Raw genomic sequence first — 16369 nt, forward strand, 5'->3', positions numbered from 1 at the left:
TGAAGAGATGACTAAGACTGGCGTTGAAGAGGAAGGCCTGGCTGTTTTTGGGATGATGGAGGAAGCGGAGGGGGTGGAAGAAGGAAAGATGGAGGAGAAAGCAGAGGAGAAGGTGGCTGAGGCAGAATTGGGGGTTTTGTGCAGCTTTGAGGGTATGCCTGGGTCATACTTGTCACCTCCAGAGAATATGGAGGCTCTGCCACAGGAAGCTGAGCCCCAATCTCCGACCTTCACTGCTGAACATGAGCCCCACCTTGCCACCAGCATGACCAAACGTGAGCCAACCCTCACTGTTGAACATGAGCCCCACCTTGCCTCCCACATGACCAAACCTGAGCCAACTGTCACTGCTGAAAATGGGCCCCACCTTGCCACCCCCATGGATGAACACAAGCCCTGCCCTGACGGCTCCACTGCTGAAGGTCACATAAAGGTCACTGACAGGATAGCGGGACAGAAGAAGGTGTTCTGGAAGAGGCAGAAGGCAAAGCCCAAAATGCAGACGGCAGAGGCTGCCGGGAAGGAAGGTGGCCCCCAAAACACTCTGGCCCCATTTCGTCTTCAGGACTTCATGTGCTTCAAAATTTCTAAATGTTGTAAGTTGTCAAAGTTATTTTCCTGCATTTTTATGCATTTATTTCGTAGTTGGGGCGACATAGCTCAGGAGGTAAGAGCGGTTGTCTGGCAGTTGGAGGGTTGCCGGTTCGATCCCCCGCCCTGGGCGTGTCCCTGAGCAAGACACCTCACCCCTAATTGCTCCCAATGAGCTGATCGGCACCTTGCATGGCAGCCTTTCACCGTTGGTGTGTGAGTATGTGTGTGAATGAGAGGCATCAACTGTAAAGCGCTTTGGATAAAAGCGCTATATATATGCAGTCCATTTACCATCCATTTAGTTAGTTTTTGTTTGTAAACACCTGCAGCGTCGGAGTGTGCTTGTCTGAATTTTGTTAGTTTTTTGTGTGCAGGCATACATATCAATGACAGATGATGCTCAATGACTAACAATCAATTTAAAGTCAAATGCAACTTATTCTACAGACACTGTCCTGCTCCTACTTGTGTTATTGGCATTTCCCGTGAACAGCAATGAGACTCCCAAACAAAGTAAGTAGTACTGAGTGTAATCCTATACATAACTACCCACTTTTTTTCTTCCTGTCAACACTTTCTCCCTCCAAGAAGAGAGGTTTGTCACCTCGCTGGCCTTCTACTGTGGAAATTAACTGCACGAGGACACAGCGTCATTAATGTGAAGCACCACTCTTATGTAGCACTAGCTCCCCCTTGTGGAGAATCTTCAGCTTGCTAAACATGAATGAGTGAGTGTGTGAGTGAGTTACAAGCCAGCTTTGCATCTAATAAACCTTATGTAATCAAACGAGCTACTAACATTATATTAATAAGCAATATCACCTCAGTTAATGGAGAATTATGGTAAGTGACACGAAAAGGAATTAAATTAAAGGTTTTAAAGTGGCTTGTGCTGTTCAGCAGTTGGCCATGCTTTATTAGGAAACCATCCAGAGGTTTCCAACAGTTTATTGAGGCTGATCTCACTCCCACCCACACAAACCCCACGCTTATTTGGTCTTGGGTGTGCTGTCATGACTGATGGGAACCCTGTGCTATTCTCTCTAATCTGTGCATAAACCCCGTCCCTGGAAAGTAAGACTTTCTGTTTTCATGTCACAGGAATGTGCGCAGTTTGCTTGGAAAAGGACTGCGCAAATGGTGTGACAAGAATCTACCCAGCAGGCAGCGACATAGCAATTTGGTCAAAAGCAAACTCCCCAACTGGAATCCAAAACTGCTCCATGGAGAATCTAAAGCCAGATGCTCCCTGTAAGATGGCTAATGGTAGCCTCGTCCTACCGGCTGACAACCCCCTTCAATTTGAAGGGGCGAAAATATTCAACTCACAGAGTTTGCGTGAGTATTCCTGCTCTGGCTCCAGTCTGCAAGCTCTGCTGTTGTGGTGTAGAGTAGAGTGGGTGGGACGGAAGGGTCTGGAAAGCAGGCAGATAACCATGTTGTAAAATCTAAACTTAAAATGCGGCACTAGTCATAGATTGTTCATCAAAATGCTGAAGGCAGCTGGAATTGAACTATGCAAGTGCATTTGTGCTTTTTTCCCCCTCCCCAATCACTGCAGTAAGATTCATGAAGGGAGATTTAAGCCACGCCCAAATCTGCTTGAAATTCTTTCATTTCTCCTCCAATAAAGGTGTCTAGGACTGGATGCAATAAAAATGCTATTTGCACAGCTGTCAGACTTCTCTGTGTGCAGTGTAGTGATCATTTGTGCAATCACATGTCGGTTGTGTGTAATGATGTTCTCTCTCTGCAGCCTGCGATAAGCTTAATCTGCCTCCCAGTTCCACGCCTTCCCCCGGTAAGTGCCTTCTGTGAGCTGGAAGATCTTTATTTCTGCTACAGGAACCGATTTGCTGATTGTCATTCACACTGGAGCCTAAGGGTATAGTCTAGCCTTACAGTATGAATGCTTTAATGTAGCCTTACAGCTTGAATGATAGAATATAGCCTTTCGGTGTGAATGATATAGTGGTCTTACTTTGGCTATCTTTAAACATGTATTGTACATGTATTATACACAAGTTATCAGCCTGAGCAAAGCTCAGAACTGAAGGGTTTTCATGTAATATCTCATTTCACCCCATTTCCATAAATACATTTAGGAAAATATAGTTTGATTTGTTTTCATAACCTTGAAATCACATGGGGTAGCCTTTCTCAGAATGTAAAGCCATGGAAATTTATTTATTTATTTTTTTGGTTTTTGGTTGCGCTGGAATACCACACTTGGCCCCAATGACCAAAGCTCCCATCCGCAACACGTCCCCTCCTGCAGCTACGAACAATTCAGGAAAAAATAAATTCCCTACAGCTACTGTGTCTCCCGGATTCAAACTTGCAACCTCCATACCTGTGCAAGCATTTCAGTGTTCTAGAATATACAAACCAATTATATTGAGCACTGAAATGTTTGCACCTCCATATCTGTAGCCTTATGTGCCTTCTTGGTGATATTGCATGTCTGTCTTACTAACACTGATGTTCTCCACTTCTGTTAGTCACTCTGGATAAGGGCATCTGCTTAGTGATTGTAATGTAGGTGCTGTACACTAGTATTACATTTCAGTACCTGCATATTCACTCAAGAGTTCAGTGGTCTGAGTGATTCTACAGTGCTTTCAGTTTTCAGTCTTAAGTAGAGTTTAAAGTCAAATGTGTCCACTGATTGATTGTTCTTCTTATCCTGGTTCTCCTTCTAGTGGCGGACAACAAAGGCATCATCATCGGCATCATCATCGGCAGCGTCATCGGCAGCATCATCTTCATCGGCTTTATCGGATTTTTGATTTGGAAGTAAGTTGTTTTCAAAAAGAACTTTTCATATTTAGGTCATGCAGACATTAATTGTTTAAAAATGGATGGGGGGGGGGTGGACCCACAATTCCTGAGGGGGAAAATATGGATTATAGTGGCTTTTTACAGGTAACGTCTGTGTGTAAATTAGGCGTGATGTAGTGTATAAATCAGGGTTGGGCAAGGAGGGAGAAATCTGTATCTGGATCCTCCTCCAACTCGTTTGCTGAATTGGCCCCTTGCATGTCATGACATGACTACATGTCCTGATAAGCTTGTGAGCAGCTAAAAGCTGTGTGCAACCTGCTGCTGTGGTCTCCTCTAGTGAAACTGCGTTGGTGTAATGTAGGGGTGCACAAGGGCAGATCCGTTTCAGGATTTTGTGCCACCTTCTTCTCTTCTCTGAAATTTGCATAAGCACCAGCTACAGACACAAGTAGAAGTGCATCCTAAAGATTTTACTGCGCTCAAGTACAGGAGTGAACCAGCACAGGTATTGAGCTGTCAGAAAACTAAATCTAAGGTGATCGGTTGGAACAGAAACCAGCACACGGATCAACCCTCCAGGACCGGAGTTGTGCGCCCCCCCTAATTTAGGCAGGGTAAAGGGCGGAACCAAAAGCCCACAGAAACTGCCCGTTCAGAACTACTCGTCCCTCACACGGGCCGTCAGAACTGGATTATTTTATTTCCACGTGTGAAGAGCTCTGCGTGTTAAGTTGACCTCCTGTTGACAGTCAAGGGAAAACGTGATTTCGGCTTTTCCTCCTCAGGCTTTACATCCGTCTAAGAGGGCTGTACAGAGGCCGTCGTCAAGAGAACAACGGGGTGCCTCCTGATGAGATCATCGTCCAGATGCAGCCTCTTAAGGAAGAAGTTGCAAACGGAAACGTTAACGGGGTCCATTGAGAGGATGACAGCGTTGGGACTGCAGGGTAGGTGTTAACCTGTTTATTGACTCTCAAGAGCATCCGGTTGTTTGTGGAACACCGGAACCACTTCTGCTAGCTTCATTCTTGACAACATTTACGTACTCAGTTGAGAAGAGTGTATCTTTCACTTTTCATGTTTATTTTTGTTGCAAGTTTGTTGCATTGTTTAAATTTAATTCTAGGTGGCATTAAAAATGTCTTTAAAAGTCTTAAATTTAACTTCCTGATATCTGCAGACACCCCGTATGAGAGGGGACATGTTTTCTTGTGACTGCTGTGCCAATAACCATTGAAACATGAGCCTTTTTCTCCCCTCTGACACACAGATAACTGAAATCACGGCCCTCACCCCTGCAGCGTGTGGAAGTGTGGTTTTTCTTCATTCTTTTAATGTTTTTACATTTCTTCTTATTAAAGATTGTACTGATCAAAAATATGTTTAAATGTATGTGATTATGGGATGATCACTGATGAACAATAGGCAATCTGTGTTATGTCTAAGAATTTGTAACTAAGGAAAGACAGTCGCCTCCTTGTACACTGATGCATACTACCTAGAGAATCTTTGAATCCCAGTTGCAGGAGGGAAAATTGAAAACATTTACTTAGTGGAATTTTGTAAGTAACTTCTGTTGGGAAACAGTCTTGTGTAGAAGACCTTTGAGTTGCAAGAGAAGAGAAAGGATACTGACTTAGAAAGAACTGATTTGGTATATCTAGTAAATGTGTAAGGCCCACGGGAACAGGCATAGAGTGGAATTTCCTCTCTGACTGTCGTAAAGCAATTCGCCAGGTGCAGAGTCTGATATTGTCGGGACAGAGTGGCCCGTAAGACCTTGGCATCTGGTTTTGCGACAGTTAACGGGTGACACCTCTTTTCTATGGGAAAGCAATTCTAAAATTATCCCAACGTCCTGGAGGTTTCAGATGGCAAGTAATAAAATCACATGATGGAAATGGGGCAAATTGCTCAGGACAGTTGAGGGACAGTCACAGTGCCCTCACCTGGTGTCACTGGGTAACTTGTCTCCCAACCTTCATAAGGAGAGAAATTTACTCACGCACACTTTTTGTTAGGAAATAAATCCCGATTTGGGTCGAATACATTGATACACTACACTATGCAATCTTGATACACTGTGGAAAGACATTGAGAGTTGACAGTTGGTTCATGTAAAAGATTGTACAGTTATTTCATGTTTTTTAGAGTTTTCATGACAATCACGAGAACAAATATTCATATTTGGTATGGTTTTTATGGTCTCTGTGCGAGTGATGCTCTGGTTTAGGTTTTAAAACCAGCAAACCTAGAGAAAATCTATTTTAATAAATTTGGAAGTCAACTGTATTTTTTGGACACTCCTCCTGGTAAATCCATCTGTCTGATCCTGTCTGAACCAAATTCCAATCTTCCCCCCTCCAAGTAAATTTATGGTTTTATGAGCCTTTTGTGGCGACGTCCACCTGCCTGCGCTGGGTTCTTATAGGAGAGGAACAGGGCCCTCTGGGAGTCTGCAATCAGACTTCCCACACAAGACTCTTTCTGTGTGTAGACTGCTGTCAGGTATGCTCATCTTTATCTTTGATTGTTAGACTATTTTCTAAATTCTGTAACTACAAATTGACTATTTTAAGTGTATAACCTACCTGACATTAAAACTGTTAATGACTTGATTTGTGTGGTCTTGGTCAATGTTTCGTTCTTGTAACAGCCCTCTAAGTCGGTTTCCCCCAATTATGACTAGGGAACTGCCCGTTGGACTTGTTTGATCACCAAGTTTTCAGTTAAGGCGGGACCGTCAGCAGAACCAAGTTGATCCTGGGATGACCAATATTGGCCCTTTCGGAGTCCCTGAACCCTAATTAGGTTATACTCCCCATGAGGGAAATCTCACAACCGCTGTGTCGTCTGCAAACAGCTAGTTAAATTGTCGTTACGGGCGTATCCGCGGTGCGTACCGGGTGAAACTGCGTTGACCCTCGGTGTAGAACTTCAGACGAACTGAGTTCCATTCTAAATCAAGCCTAAATTCTAATTTGGAACATAACTTATTAATTAATATGGAGTCAGATTATCACGAGGGTAAAACCTATTAACTTACGCTTTCTTGCTGTGGTCATGGATATATTTGATGTGCTGTTCCACGCATTTGTGAATATTCTGATGCTCCCATTGGGATATTGACAGTCCGGCGACAGATCGGATATATCTCTGATGACAGCATAGCCCCGTTTGCGAACGGAGAGTAACCTGAATGCTACTGATCCGTTTCGGGCCAGGTTTAAGCGGGATATGAAGCAGCGCCTTCATATCTAACCCGTGGCAACGGAACCAGTGCATTCTTAATTATAATTGTGCCCTGTTCTTACGAACAGAGGAAAACTAACTAACATCTCCGGTTTTGAATCACACCAGCTAAGGGATAACACGCGGTGCCTTCCCCTCCAGCTACAAACCCTCATTGGTCTAGCTGTGAGGTGTTTACAAATGTATAGATTATATTCTATTAAAATGAATGAATGAAAATCTAAGTAATCACGGCAATGGTAATGATATAAACATAGTTTGTTAGAACATGGTGGTGTGTATATGAGTAAATATTTCAGTTGGATTACAGCATGTAGTGAATGCATGTAAAGTGCATGTACTTTGGAACTGGAAGATGGAACAATTGTTAACCATGAGGACAAATACTTGTTATTCAAGTCATGCATATACATTCCTATACATTCCTCTGTAAGTGTGTGCAGTGAAATATTTGTTGATTAAAATGGAAGATTATATAATAGTTATTGTTAAACTAACTGATGAAACATAAGTTTGACCTAGGCTGGGATTGGTTATTTTAAAGGGAAGATACATCAGGGTAGGAGGAGATCTGGTTGTATAAAAAGGATGTAAAACATAATGCAAGGAAGCTCTCTATGTGTCTTTATGGTACTGGAGACCTCCCGTAGGCCTACGTACATGAAAATGATTATTGATTGAAGAGAATAAAAAGGTTATTAGAAGAAATCATGATTTCTAGTCTTTATTCTTGCATCACCGACTCACCCACCGAACCTAAGAGGAGATTTTCCTCCACAAGCGTTCTACATTCCATCCCCGGTTCTTTTGGGATATCTGCTGTCTTTTGGTTTTTGCCTTTCGGATCGCTTTGGGACAAAAAGCTGTGGCTTGCTATCTTCTCTCATTCATTTATTGTGTGACTGTCCATGTCTGTAACTTCTGTTAACCGTTTTAAGGTAGTTGAACCTCGTCTTTTGACGTGAATACTTGTAGATTTAACTAAGCCTGCCTTTCAATAAACAATGTTCTTTACACTAGGGCTAAGAGTCTGTGGTTGTTGCAGTTATTTCTGTGGGGAACCCTGAAAAGGGCCAAACTCTCAGTGCTGTATAGGTATGGGGCTTTCCCCGTCAAGTAGTAATTTGGCTGGATGGCATACCTTCCATCCCAATTTTGTTTTAGCAATGTTACTTAATATCTAGGAATAGCTAAGCCTGCCTTTTAATAAACAATCTTCTTCACACTGAATCCTTCAGAGTTCTGTTTCTCATTTAAAACGGTCATTGCTGTGGGATTGTTATTTTGTTTATTGAACTACCTATATCTACTATTTATGACCAGGCTAAACATTGTTGGTATCATTAATATGCTGACATGGCCCTTTATTCCTGCACCCCTTGTGCGACGACTGCCATTATGAACCTGCAGTCAAAATTTTAATTGACCTTTAACCATCTCACTCTCAAACGGAGATGAGTCTAAAATGTCAATCTGAGTCCGTATATAGGCACCTAAAATAGTCTGTATAAACCTATATTTTATATATGGTTAGTATTGGCGCCTTCAGAATCTTGCTTATGGACCCAAATATTTATACGCCTGTCTGGAGTAAAGAAGAAAGACAGCTCATTCCGACAGCCACCCATTGTGTTGTTAACACATACACATCAAGTCAGCAGCAGGCCATGAGATAAAATGGCTTATTTTTCATAATTCACAGAAGCATGCACTTTAGCATTGACAAGTCTTCAAGTTCCCCGTGATATATCTTTCTCTATGCAGCATGTATCCTATAAATATTCACAGCAACTTTCTGAAGCAGTTTCAGCACATGAGCACTTGAACCCACAATTGGACCATCCATCCATCCATCCATTATCTATACCCGCTTATCCTGAGCAGGGTCACGGGGGGTGCTGGAGCCTATCCCAGCATGCATTGGGCGAGAGGCAGGAATACACCCCGGAACAGGTCGCCAGTCTATCGCAGGGCACACACACCATTCACTCACACACTCATACCTATGGGCAATTTAGAGTCTCCAACTAGCCTTCCTGTATGTCATTGGACTGTGGGAGGAAACCGGAGTACCCGGAGGAAACCCACGCCAACATGGGGAGAACATGTAAACTCTACACAGAAAGGCCCCAAGCCAAGATTTATAAGGTAAAGGTCTTTATCCATATTTAACACTGTCAAATGACATTTATGAGTTTTACTGGTTTATGCACAATATTATGGTAATGGAATTGTATTATAGGCCTACATATTTTAACTCGGTGATAACTATTAAATTCATCCTCTCCATTTGGCTTCACTGAACCATTTCATTTGTAATGTCCTACGCTCTGCTTCATCACAGTACTTCCCTGCATTCGTGATAATGCTTTCCTCAGGTATGTCCCATATGGTCTAGCGGTTAGGATTCCTGGTTTTCACCCAGGCGGCCCGGGTTCGACTCCCGGTATGGGAAGTGCGTTTTGAGCCAAGGCAACTAATATGTAATGTTGCGGCTTAGTGTACTTCACCATAATTTCAGGTACTCTTTCACAATATGGTTGACACATTAACGCAGATCACTAAAAAAGTAGGCCAAACTATGCGTTTTGCCTTTGAAAATCAGAACATTTGACATTCGTACACCAACGGAATACAGGCATTTCATTTAGTTGGTAAATACTCGGAAATTAATATCAAAAACAACACACAAGCAAATCAATACTTTACCCAATACATTTATGCACATAACGTGAAACGTTTTCGCGAGTTTCCTGAAGACGTTTAGCAATTTGGTTAACTGAAACTTCTCCCTGGAGAACTAACCAAACAAATTAAATTCTGCCAGAATATAGCATTTATGAATGTCAGCATTGTGTTGAGATTGCACGAAGGGACAGAATCTTGACAGTCACCGTGAATAATCGTCACAATGAGCACTCCTTTGTTCACCTGTGTTTGTCACGGACTTCCATTGCATCACAAGTGTAAAGCAGAATCTTAAATAAAGCTCCGCGACACACGAAAACGGACATGACATGTTCGACAGTTGGTGAAAATATTCGCAATATCGGCTGGAGGTTTCGGCGGCTTTTGCTGACACTGTGACCGGAACAAACAGCAAAGCCATGGCTATTCAGAGCTTTAGCGTTGCCGGACCCTTCACGTGAGTTCCCTGTCAAATGATTTCAGTAGGCACGTTTAGACAGAGCGTCCGTGGGCTCGGTCGGAAATAGGGTCGGCAGTGGGGCCAATGAGTTTTAAAATGTAAAAGCAAACTTGAATAAATCGCCTAAATGGTGCAATCCGAAAACATTTCGGATTTTACCACAATATCTGCAATAGGTCGTTAAGGGAGTATTCGATATTAATGAAATTTGTAGTAGCCGTGGAGTAGAAGGCGCACGGCATTTAACCCATATCCAGAGGGACATAACATTTTACAAAGTATTCATTTATACAGCGGGCTATTTGCGGAAACAATTCAGTTTATGGATATTGCTTCAAAAACACAACGGCAACGGAATTGAACCAGCAACTTTTATGGCTACGGGCCAAAGCTCTGCTACACTACCGCATCCTAATTAGGTGAAATATGTGTTCGGATAGTAAAGGGTGTATAGATGTTACTAAAGCGTAGGGAGTAACACGCGTGTTTGGGTATTTCATGTTTTATGGCATATAAAATGGGAAGTCTCCCCCAGGAAGCGCTCGCACGGAATCCCCGACATTCTGAGAGGAATCCACATTCCATTCAGGCCATTGTTACAAACAATGGGCAACTATTATGATGAAAATATCGTGGGCCATTTATTACCATTAACAAATAAGCAACAGAATGGACTGGTTTTGACCCTGGGTGTGGTTGCTCTGTTGTAAAACAAAATATGTCCCTGCACCCTGGTCTTCTAAGCGTCCCCTTTGTCGTAAGTAGTTCAGATGGGTCAATGGAAAAGATAGCTGAAAACGTCTTTTATCTGGATTTAGTACGAGCTCCAGACCACATTTACCACCTTTCACCTTTAAGTTCCAACCGCTTGCTGGCTGGATGTGGCTGGCTGTGGTTCATTAGTACTATTACATAAAGTCAGGCTAAATAGTAATGGGGAATGTATTGGAGCAGTTAGAAAAAAAGTGGTTGGGCATATTACAGCCTGGAGTATTAAACTAGCTTGAAAGACAAGACAGCCCAAGCAAAGAAAAGTATACCTATCACAAGACTCTCTGTCACTGGTGTCTATGTCTCTTGTGTTGTGCTGTTCCATAGCACACATGCACACGGGCGCACACGGACGAACACACACATGCACACACAGTTTGAAGGAATTAAGGGGCTGAGGCACAGCACGGCCTGATATAAAAGCTGTGTCCTGTTACACAGGCCAGGCTATGCCTTCCAGACTGTGACCCAAAATCCTTACAAGGCCGGAGAGAGGAAGACTGCGGAGAGGAAGACCACAGGAACGAAGACCCCTGGGAGGAAGACTGCCGGATACAGCCCACCCAGGGATATGTACACGACGTCCTACAGAGGTACGCGTCTCACACAAGCTGCAAACACACGTGTAAATCTGCTAGTGGCGGGCACTGACTATTTTCAGAGGGGAAAACGATTAGGGAACTGGGCTGGGATATCAGAGTTATGGGTTCAGTTCCCATCTGGGGACACGGCTGTTGTATCATCGAGCAAAGGTACTTAAACTGAACCGCTTCTAGATACTATGGCTGTGTCTGAATAGTCTCCTAATTACTGCATCCTCAAAGTATGTGCTGTTTACTAAGCATACTGCCTACTGTTTAGTCTGTACTCTTTTAGTATGCGATGGGCAGTATGCAAAAAATACTGATTCAGACACAGCCTGTATGTATGCATACTAAGTCTGTAAGCTTAGAACATCTGCTAAATGCCCAAAACATTGTGCTATTTAATGAGATAAAAATTGGTGTCACAAAGTCCTCTACATTTAAGGCAGACAATGTAAAGTTTAAAGCAGGGATCTCAAACTCCAGTTAAAATCAGTTATAATTTTAAAAAAAATGTAATTTGTTCAGTGTGAACTACAGTTTGAGGACATCTGGTGATGCGTGCTGTGGTGTCAGATTCAACGTCCCAGGGAATCTAGTCTAAAACGAAAATGGAATGTCCGAGCCAAACAAGTGTCATTGTCATAGAAACAAGAGATCTCATTTATTATCTGCCAGTTTGTTATGGACTGTGTAGTTCCACAGTAACAGTCCCAAGATTTAATGATAATGAACTACTGTAATCTCATGCACTGGCAACAGTTTTGAACCGAAGCAGGCATTGGTTCTCTCAGAGGTGTGTAGGGAGGGAGAGTAGGGTAACACAGCAGAATCATAATACTCCTCGTCCCCACACACCTCTTGCTGTTCCGGGCAAACCCATTATGACAGCTGACGTGGAGCTATCAGTAGTAGTTTGCTTTGCTGTTTGTAAGGGGGGGAGGGCAAGGCCTAAATTCCTGTCTCTCTCTCCTCTTCCCTGAAGAGGAATTCTGTAACTGGGAGGGTACGAAACGGAAACCCTTCAAGCCCTGTGACAACCTGATGCGGAGCGATGGTGCATTCCAGGGCATCACCACCTACCAGGTCGACTTCAGCTACAAGCGCTTGGCGGGCGGCCAGACCGACTACCGGCCGCAGGTCGCCAAGGCGCCCGAGCGCCAGTCATTCCAGGGCCCCGCCCCTTACGCCGTGCAGCACAAGATCAAGCCAAACCGTCCGTCCAGACTGCAGGGGGTCATCTACGCCCCCAGCGCCGCTGCCCCGCTGGACTTAGGCTCCGCCCTCAGGGGACAGAGGGGGGAGGAGCCCAGCTCAGCCCCGCCCCCAAAGCCCGCGCGGGAGGCGGTCAGCAGCGCCTCCCGCCGCGCCTTCGCCCACTCCACCGAGTATCAGGCCACCTTCCGGGCGTGGCCCACGCCGCCCGTCTACCAGCACGCGTACCCGGTCTACGACCCCCCCAGGGGGACCATGGATTTCCTCACCTCCTACGCCTGCGACTACCGGCCCTGGGGCGTGCAGACGCGCCCCCCCATTCGCCAGCGGGAGGAGTTTGACAGGCCCACGGGGGCCTTCCAGCACACAACCACGTACCTGGCAGACTTCACGCCCAAGGTGGCCACGCCCACCCGCGCCAGGCCAGCGCAGAGGAGATAGGGAACAACAACACGCCCGGTGCTGCTTTGAGCTAGGAACTTAACCCCTCATGGTGCAGAGGGGTTTTATTTTCTAAACGTAATGTTCAGGTTACTCATTTATCTGCTAATCTTCTGTTTCCACCCTTATCTCATGTCTGATGTCAACGTTTCGAATATCCCTGAGGACTCGTTTATTTTAATGATGCGCAAATAAAGATAGCTTCAGTATGCTTTTTCACATTTTCAAATAAATATTTATGTGGCACTGTGGGGCCTAACAAGAGGCACTATAAATTCATAATTGTAAATGCACTTTTATTTTCAGAACAATTCTCAACTGCTAAGCAAGTTACAAACCTGATGCCAGATATTTTTTTCATTGTAATTCATGATGAGTTGGCATTACAAGCCAGATGTTTCTTCCCCACGAAGAATTTTTTAAGTGTCTTTTGATAGGTTTTAAGGTTTTATTTAATCATTTATTTATTTATTTTTGGGAGGGGGGGGGGGGGGGGGGGGGGTGGGAGGGGGGAGTGTTACTCCCTGAACACTGGGGCTGGGGCTTGTTCGTCCCCATGCAGCCAGTAGATGGCACTGTTTCGTTATTTATTCACTGCAAATTTTCAAACTGAATAAGAAATTTTACCTTTTACCGCCTGTGATTTTTGTGTTTGCATGCTCACTCAAGAGTCAAAGCAGACATCTTTCAGTTCTGTAGGGTGTGTGTGTTGGGGGGGGGGGGGGGCTCTCATTTGCTGCTTAATTGGGGGGGTAAAAGTGGGAGAAAACTGGGAAGTGGTGTCCCATGAGAGGGACAGAATCTCCCACCGACAAGAGAACGGACGTTTTTGAAGCTCCTGGAAATGTTCCGTTTTGAAGCCGCACGGGACAGCAAAGAAACCACCTCACACTGGCGTTCAGTTTTGCGAAACAATCATGTCATGAAATCACTGATCCCATCCGTGCGACGCTAGCCATTGAACCTTCTGGGGATGTTCTGGAAGCAAAGCAATATTTATAATAATATAAAATATAAACCAAGTGCTCTCCGTGAGACCAGCCTGGACACACCTATTCCACCTGAGTGGGGGGGGGGGTCACCTGAGGTCAGCGGCAATCTTCAGCCTTTTGCCAAGCAAAGCAAACACGTCGTCCCCCACTGACATCTGCAAATAAGCAAAACTTGGCCAAAAGAAAAAACCTGTCTGCAGCATCCCCCATAGTTCTCAGATTATTGTGACAGCGAATCAAAACACAGCTTTTAATCTTGCTCAGGCTGACAGTGTGAAGAGCAAAATTTCAGGGCTGAAGAAACAGACATACTTTCCTGATGCTGATACGCTAGGCAGTAACAGGACAATAGGTTAGGACAAAGTGAACGGTTCTGCTGAGATTACTACCAAGATTCTTCCCAAGGCGGTGCTTTGGCTAATTTTTACTTCCTCTTTGAAAATTATTTGGGGTGGTCTGTGTGTGTGAGGGGGTACCTCCATCCTGACTTTTCTGAACTACAAAAACCTCATAACAAGCGGCACAATTCTGATTTGCTGGAGGAATATCAGTGCAGGTTTATTTAGTTCACTTTGCAAGTTCCTGAGCTGACCTTGAAAATAACAGGATGTCAAAGGGGATAACGTCACTTATGAAGTCTCATGAAATGGCGACATCTACTGGCCAAATGGAGCACAGCAGGGAGGTTCTTATCTCCATTTCCCTAGACAAAGTAAAAGGAAACAGATTGTGCTGTTGTATCTCAGAACTCCCTGGCAGTGATGTGTGTGTGTGTGTGCGCGCGTGCGTGTGTGTGTGTCGGCACCAAAGTGTGTGTGTGTGTGTGTGTGTGTGTGTGTGTGTGTATGTGTGTGTGTGTGTGCGCGTGCGTCAGCAGAGGCTTCTGGTGTCCTGCTGAAGCATGCACTGGACCTCCCTGTTTATTGATGGCTCTCAGTACTTTCTCATTTCGGCTAAACAATCGCAAAACTAAACAATCCTGTTGCCTTAAGTCTCTGGTTTCTGCAGAGCAACAGCTGAGAGAATTTAAACACAGCTGTGCATCTCAGACACGCACACACACACACACACCCTTTCATGCACACATGCACATTCATGAAAGTGCAAAAGCACAGCTACATGAGTAAATATATATCCACAAAGACTTAATCAGTCTTTGTGTGTGACAACACACACACAACATACCTGTGTACTCTGTTAATGCAATTAGGTACATTTTGTAACATTGATAATTACAACGTACATAAAACACACACCCCTCAAACACGTATGTTTTTTTAAATAGGTAATATGTACTAGTAATCCCAATTAATATGAGCATTCTTTCCCAATTTCCTATTTTCCGTTAAGCCTATTTGTGACAGTGTCTGCAAAAATGGCACACAACTAAAACTGAACTGCATTAATAGCCAATCACTCTAAAACACAAGGCAACAATCTGCATTGAGGTTTTTGAGTAATTTCTACATTGGGTCGATGTCAGAATACCACAAGTTTGAGTACAACCAATGTGGTTTTGCTCCATATTTAAAAGCTTAATTGATTTGAATCTACTTGAATAGTCAGGTTCGTGTTATTCAGCCACACTCGTGCCTCAGAACAGTGTCAGAAGCTAGCTTTGATGAAAATGACCGTGGCCGAGATTTCCCGCCACAGACCTTGGACCATGAAACACTGCCAAGAGTCTCCGGGGGAAAGGGGAGACTCGGGGGTCTCCAAATTACTGCCACCAAGGCGCTCGGACTCTCGGAGACCACCTACGGACCTCTCCGAAATGGCTCGATATCCGATACCCCCGCTGAACGCTAATGCAACGGCCAGGCTCGGTTTATAGCAACAGAACTAGGTCACGCACTGTCAGCTGCACGTGTTAATAATTGACAGAACGATTGCGAGCACTGCCGTATTTAAAAAAATATATTATTACAGACCCCTCATTAGCTGCATTGCTGATGCATGAAGCTATTCTAAAATAACAACTTCACAAGACAAAACATTTGTTTGAATAAGAAAATGTGAGAAACTGGATCTTAAATACATACCCCAGATATAGCAGACCCAGTACGTATGTAGACCGGGCTAAGATCTGCAAAAGCAACGCCACGATTGTCCTTTTTAACAGAATTCTTAAATTTACTGAAGCGGGATTAAAAGTAGCTTTCCACGAACGCTACTCTTTTCTATTATTTTCTATTACACGTTTTCCAAACCTCTGATTTAATATTACAGAATTCTGTGTAAATCATAGATTCGTATTTATGCCACTTTGCGCTGCAAAAACAAAAATCCATTGTAGTATTTTTCAATAAATTAAGTTCACAGGACGGACGCTGTGCGTAATTACGTTGAGACAGGCTGTTCCCCGCGCGCAAGTGGTGACCACACGATCACACAGCGCGCGCCGGCTGCGTATCACCGCTCAACGCTATCGTGCGTGCGTGCATGTAAACACAACGTGGAGTAAAATAAGGTGCGTGTTGCACTGGAAAGATGCAGATACTAAAGAGATCAGGCGAACCGAGAACACACGCCTCACGCACCACAGCGCGTTCGTCCGGTGTCACGGCAGCAGGACGGCACTGTCGGAT

General features: G+C 44.2%; 1 protein-coding gene, 1 long non-coding RNA gene and 1 other non-coding gene across 3 annotated transcripts; all 3 read left to right on the top strand.

Moving 5' to 3' along the window:
* Positions 1-5: 5 nt before the first annotated feature.
* LOC118207138 lies at positions 6-7860 on the top strand. Its single transcript, XR_004761313.1, has 7 exons — positions 6-596; positions 1042-1932; positions 2351-2395; positions 3297-3390; positions 4164-4325; positions 4649-4680; positions 7412-7860. It is a non-coding gene; the product is annotated as an uncharacterized LOC118207138 (long non-coding RNA).
* Positions 7861-9013: 1153 nt separating this feature from the next.
* Positions 9014-9085, top strand: trnae-uuc. The gene has a single exon. It is a non-coding gene; the product is annotated as a tRNA-Glu (tRNA).
* A 616-nt stretch (positions 9086-9701) lies between these two features.
* On the top strand, positions 9702-12789 carry LOC118237157 (stabilizer of axonemal microtubules 1-like). Its single transcript, XM_035435622.1, has 3 exons — positions 9702-9775; positions 10991-11142; positions 12119-12789. Exons 1-3 carry the CDS (start codon positions 9738-9740, stop codon positions 12787-12789), a joined length of 861 nt encoding a protein of 286 aa, XP_035291513.1. The 5' UTR covers positions 9702-9737.
* The last annotated feature ends 3580 nt before the right edge of the window (positions 12790-16369 follow it).

This window comes from Anguilla anguilla, chromosome 10, assembly GCF_013347855.1.
Source record: "Anguilla anguilla isolate fAngAng1 chromosome 10, fAngAng1.pri, whole genome shotgun sequence".
Taxonomy (NCBI): Eukaryota; Metazoa; Chordata; class Actinopteri; order Anguilliformes; family Anguillidae; genus Anguilla; species Anguilla anguilla.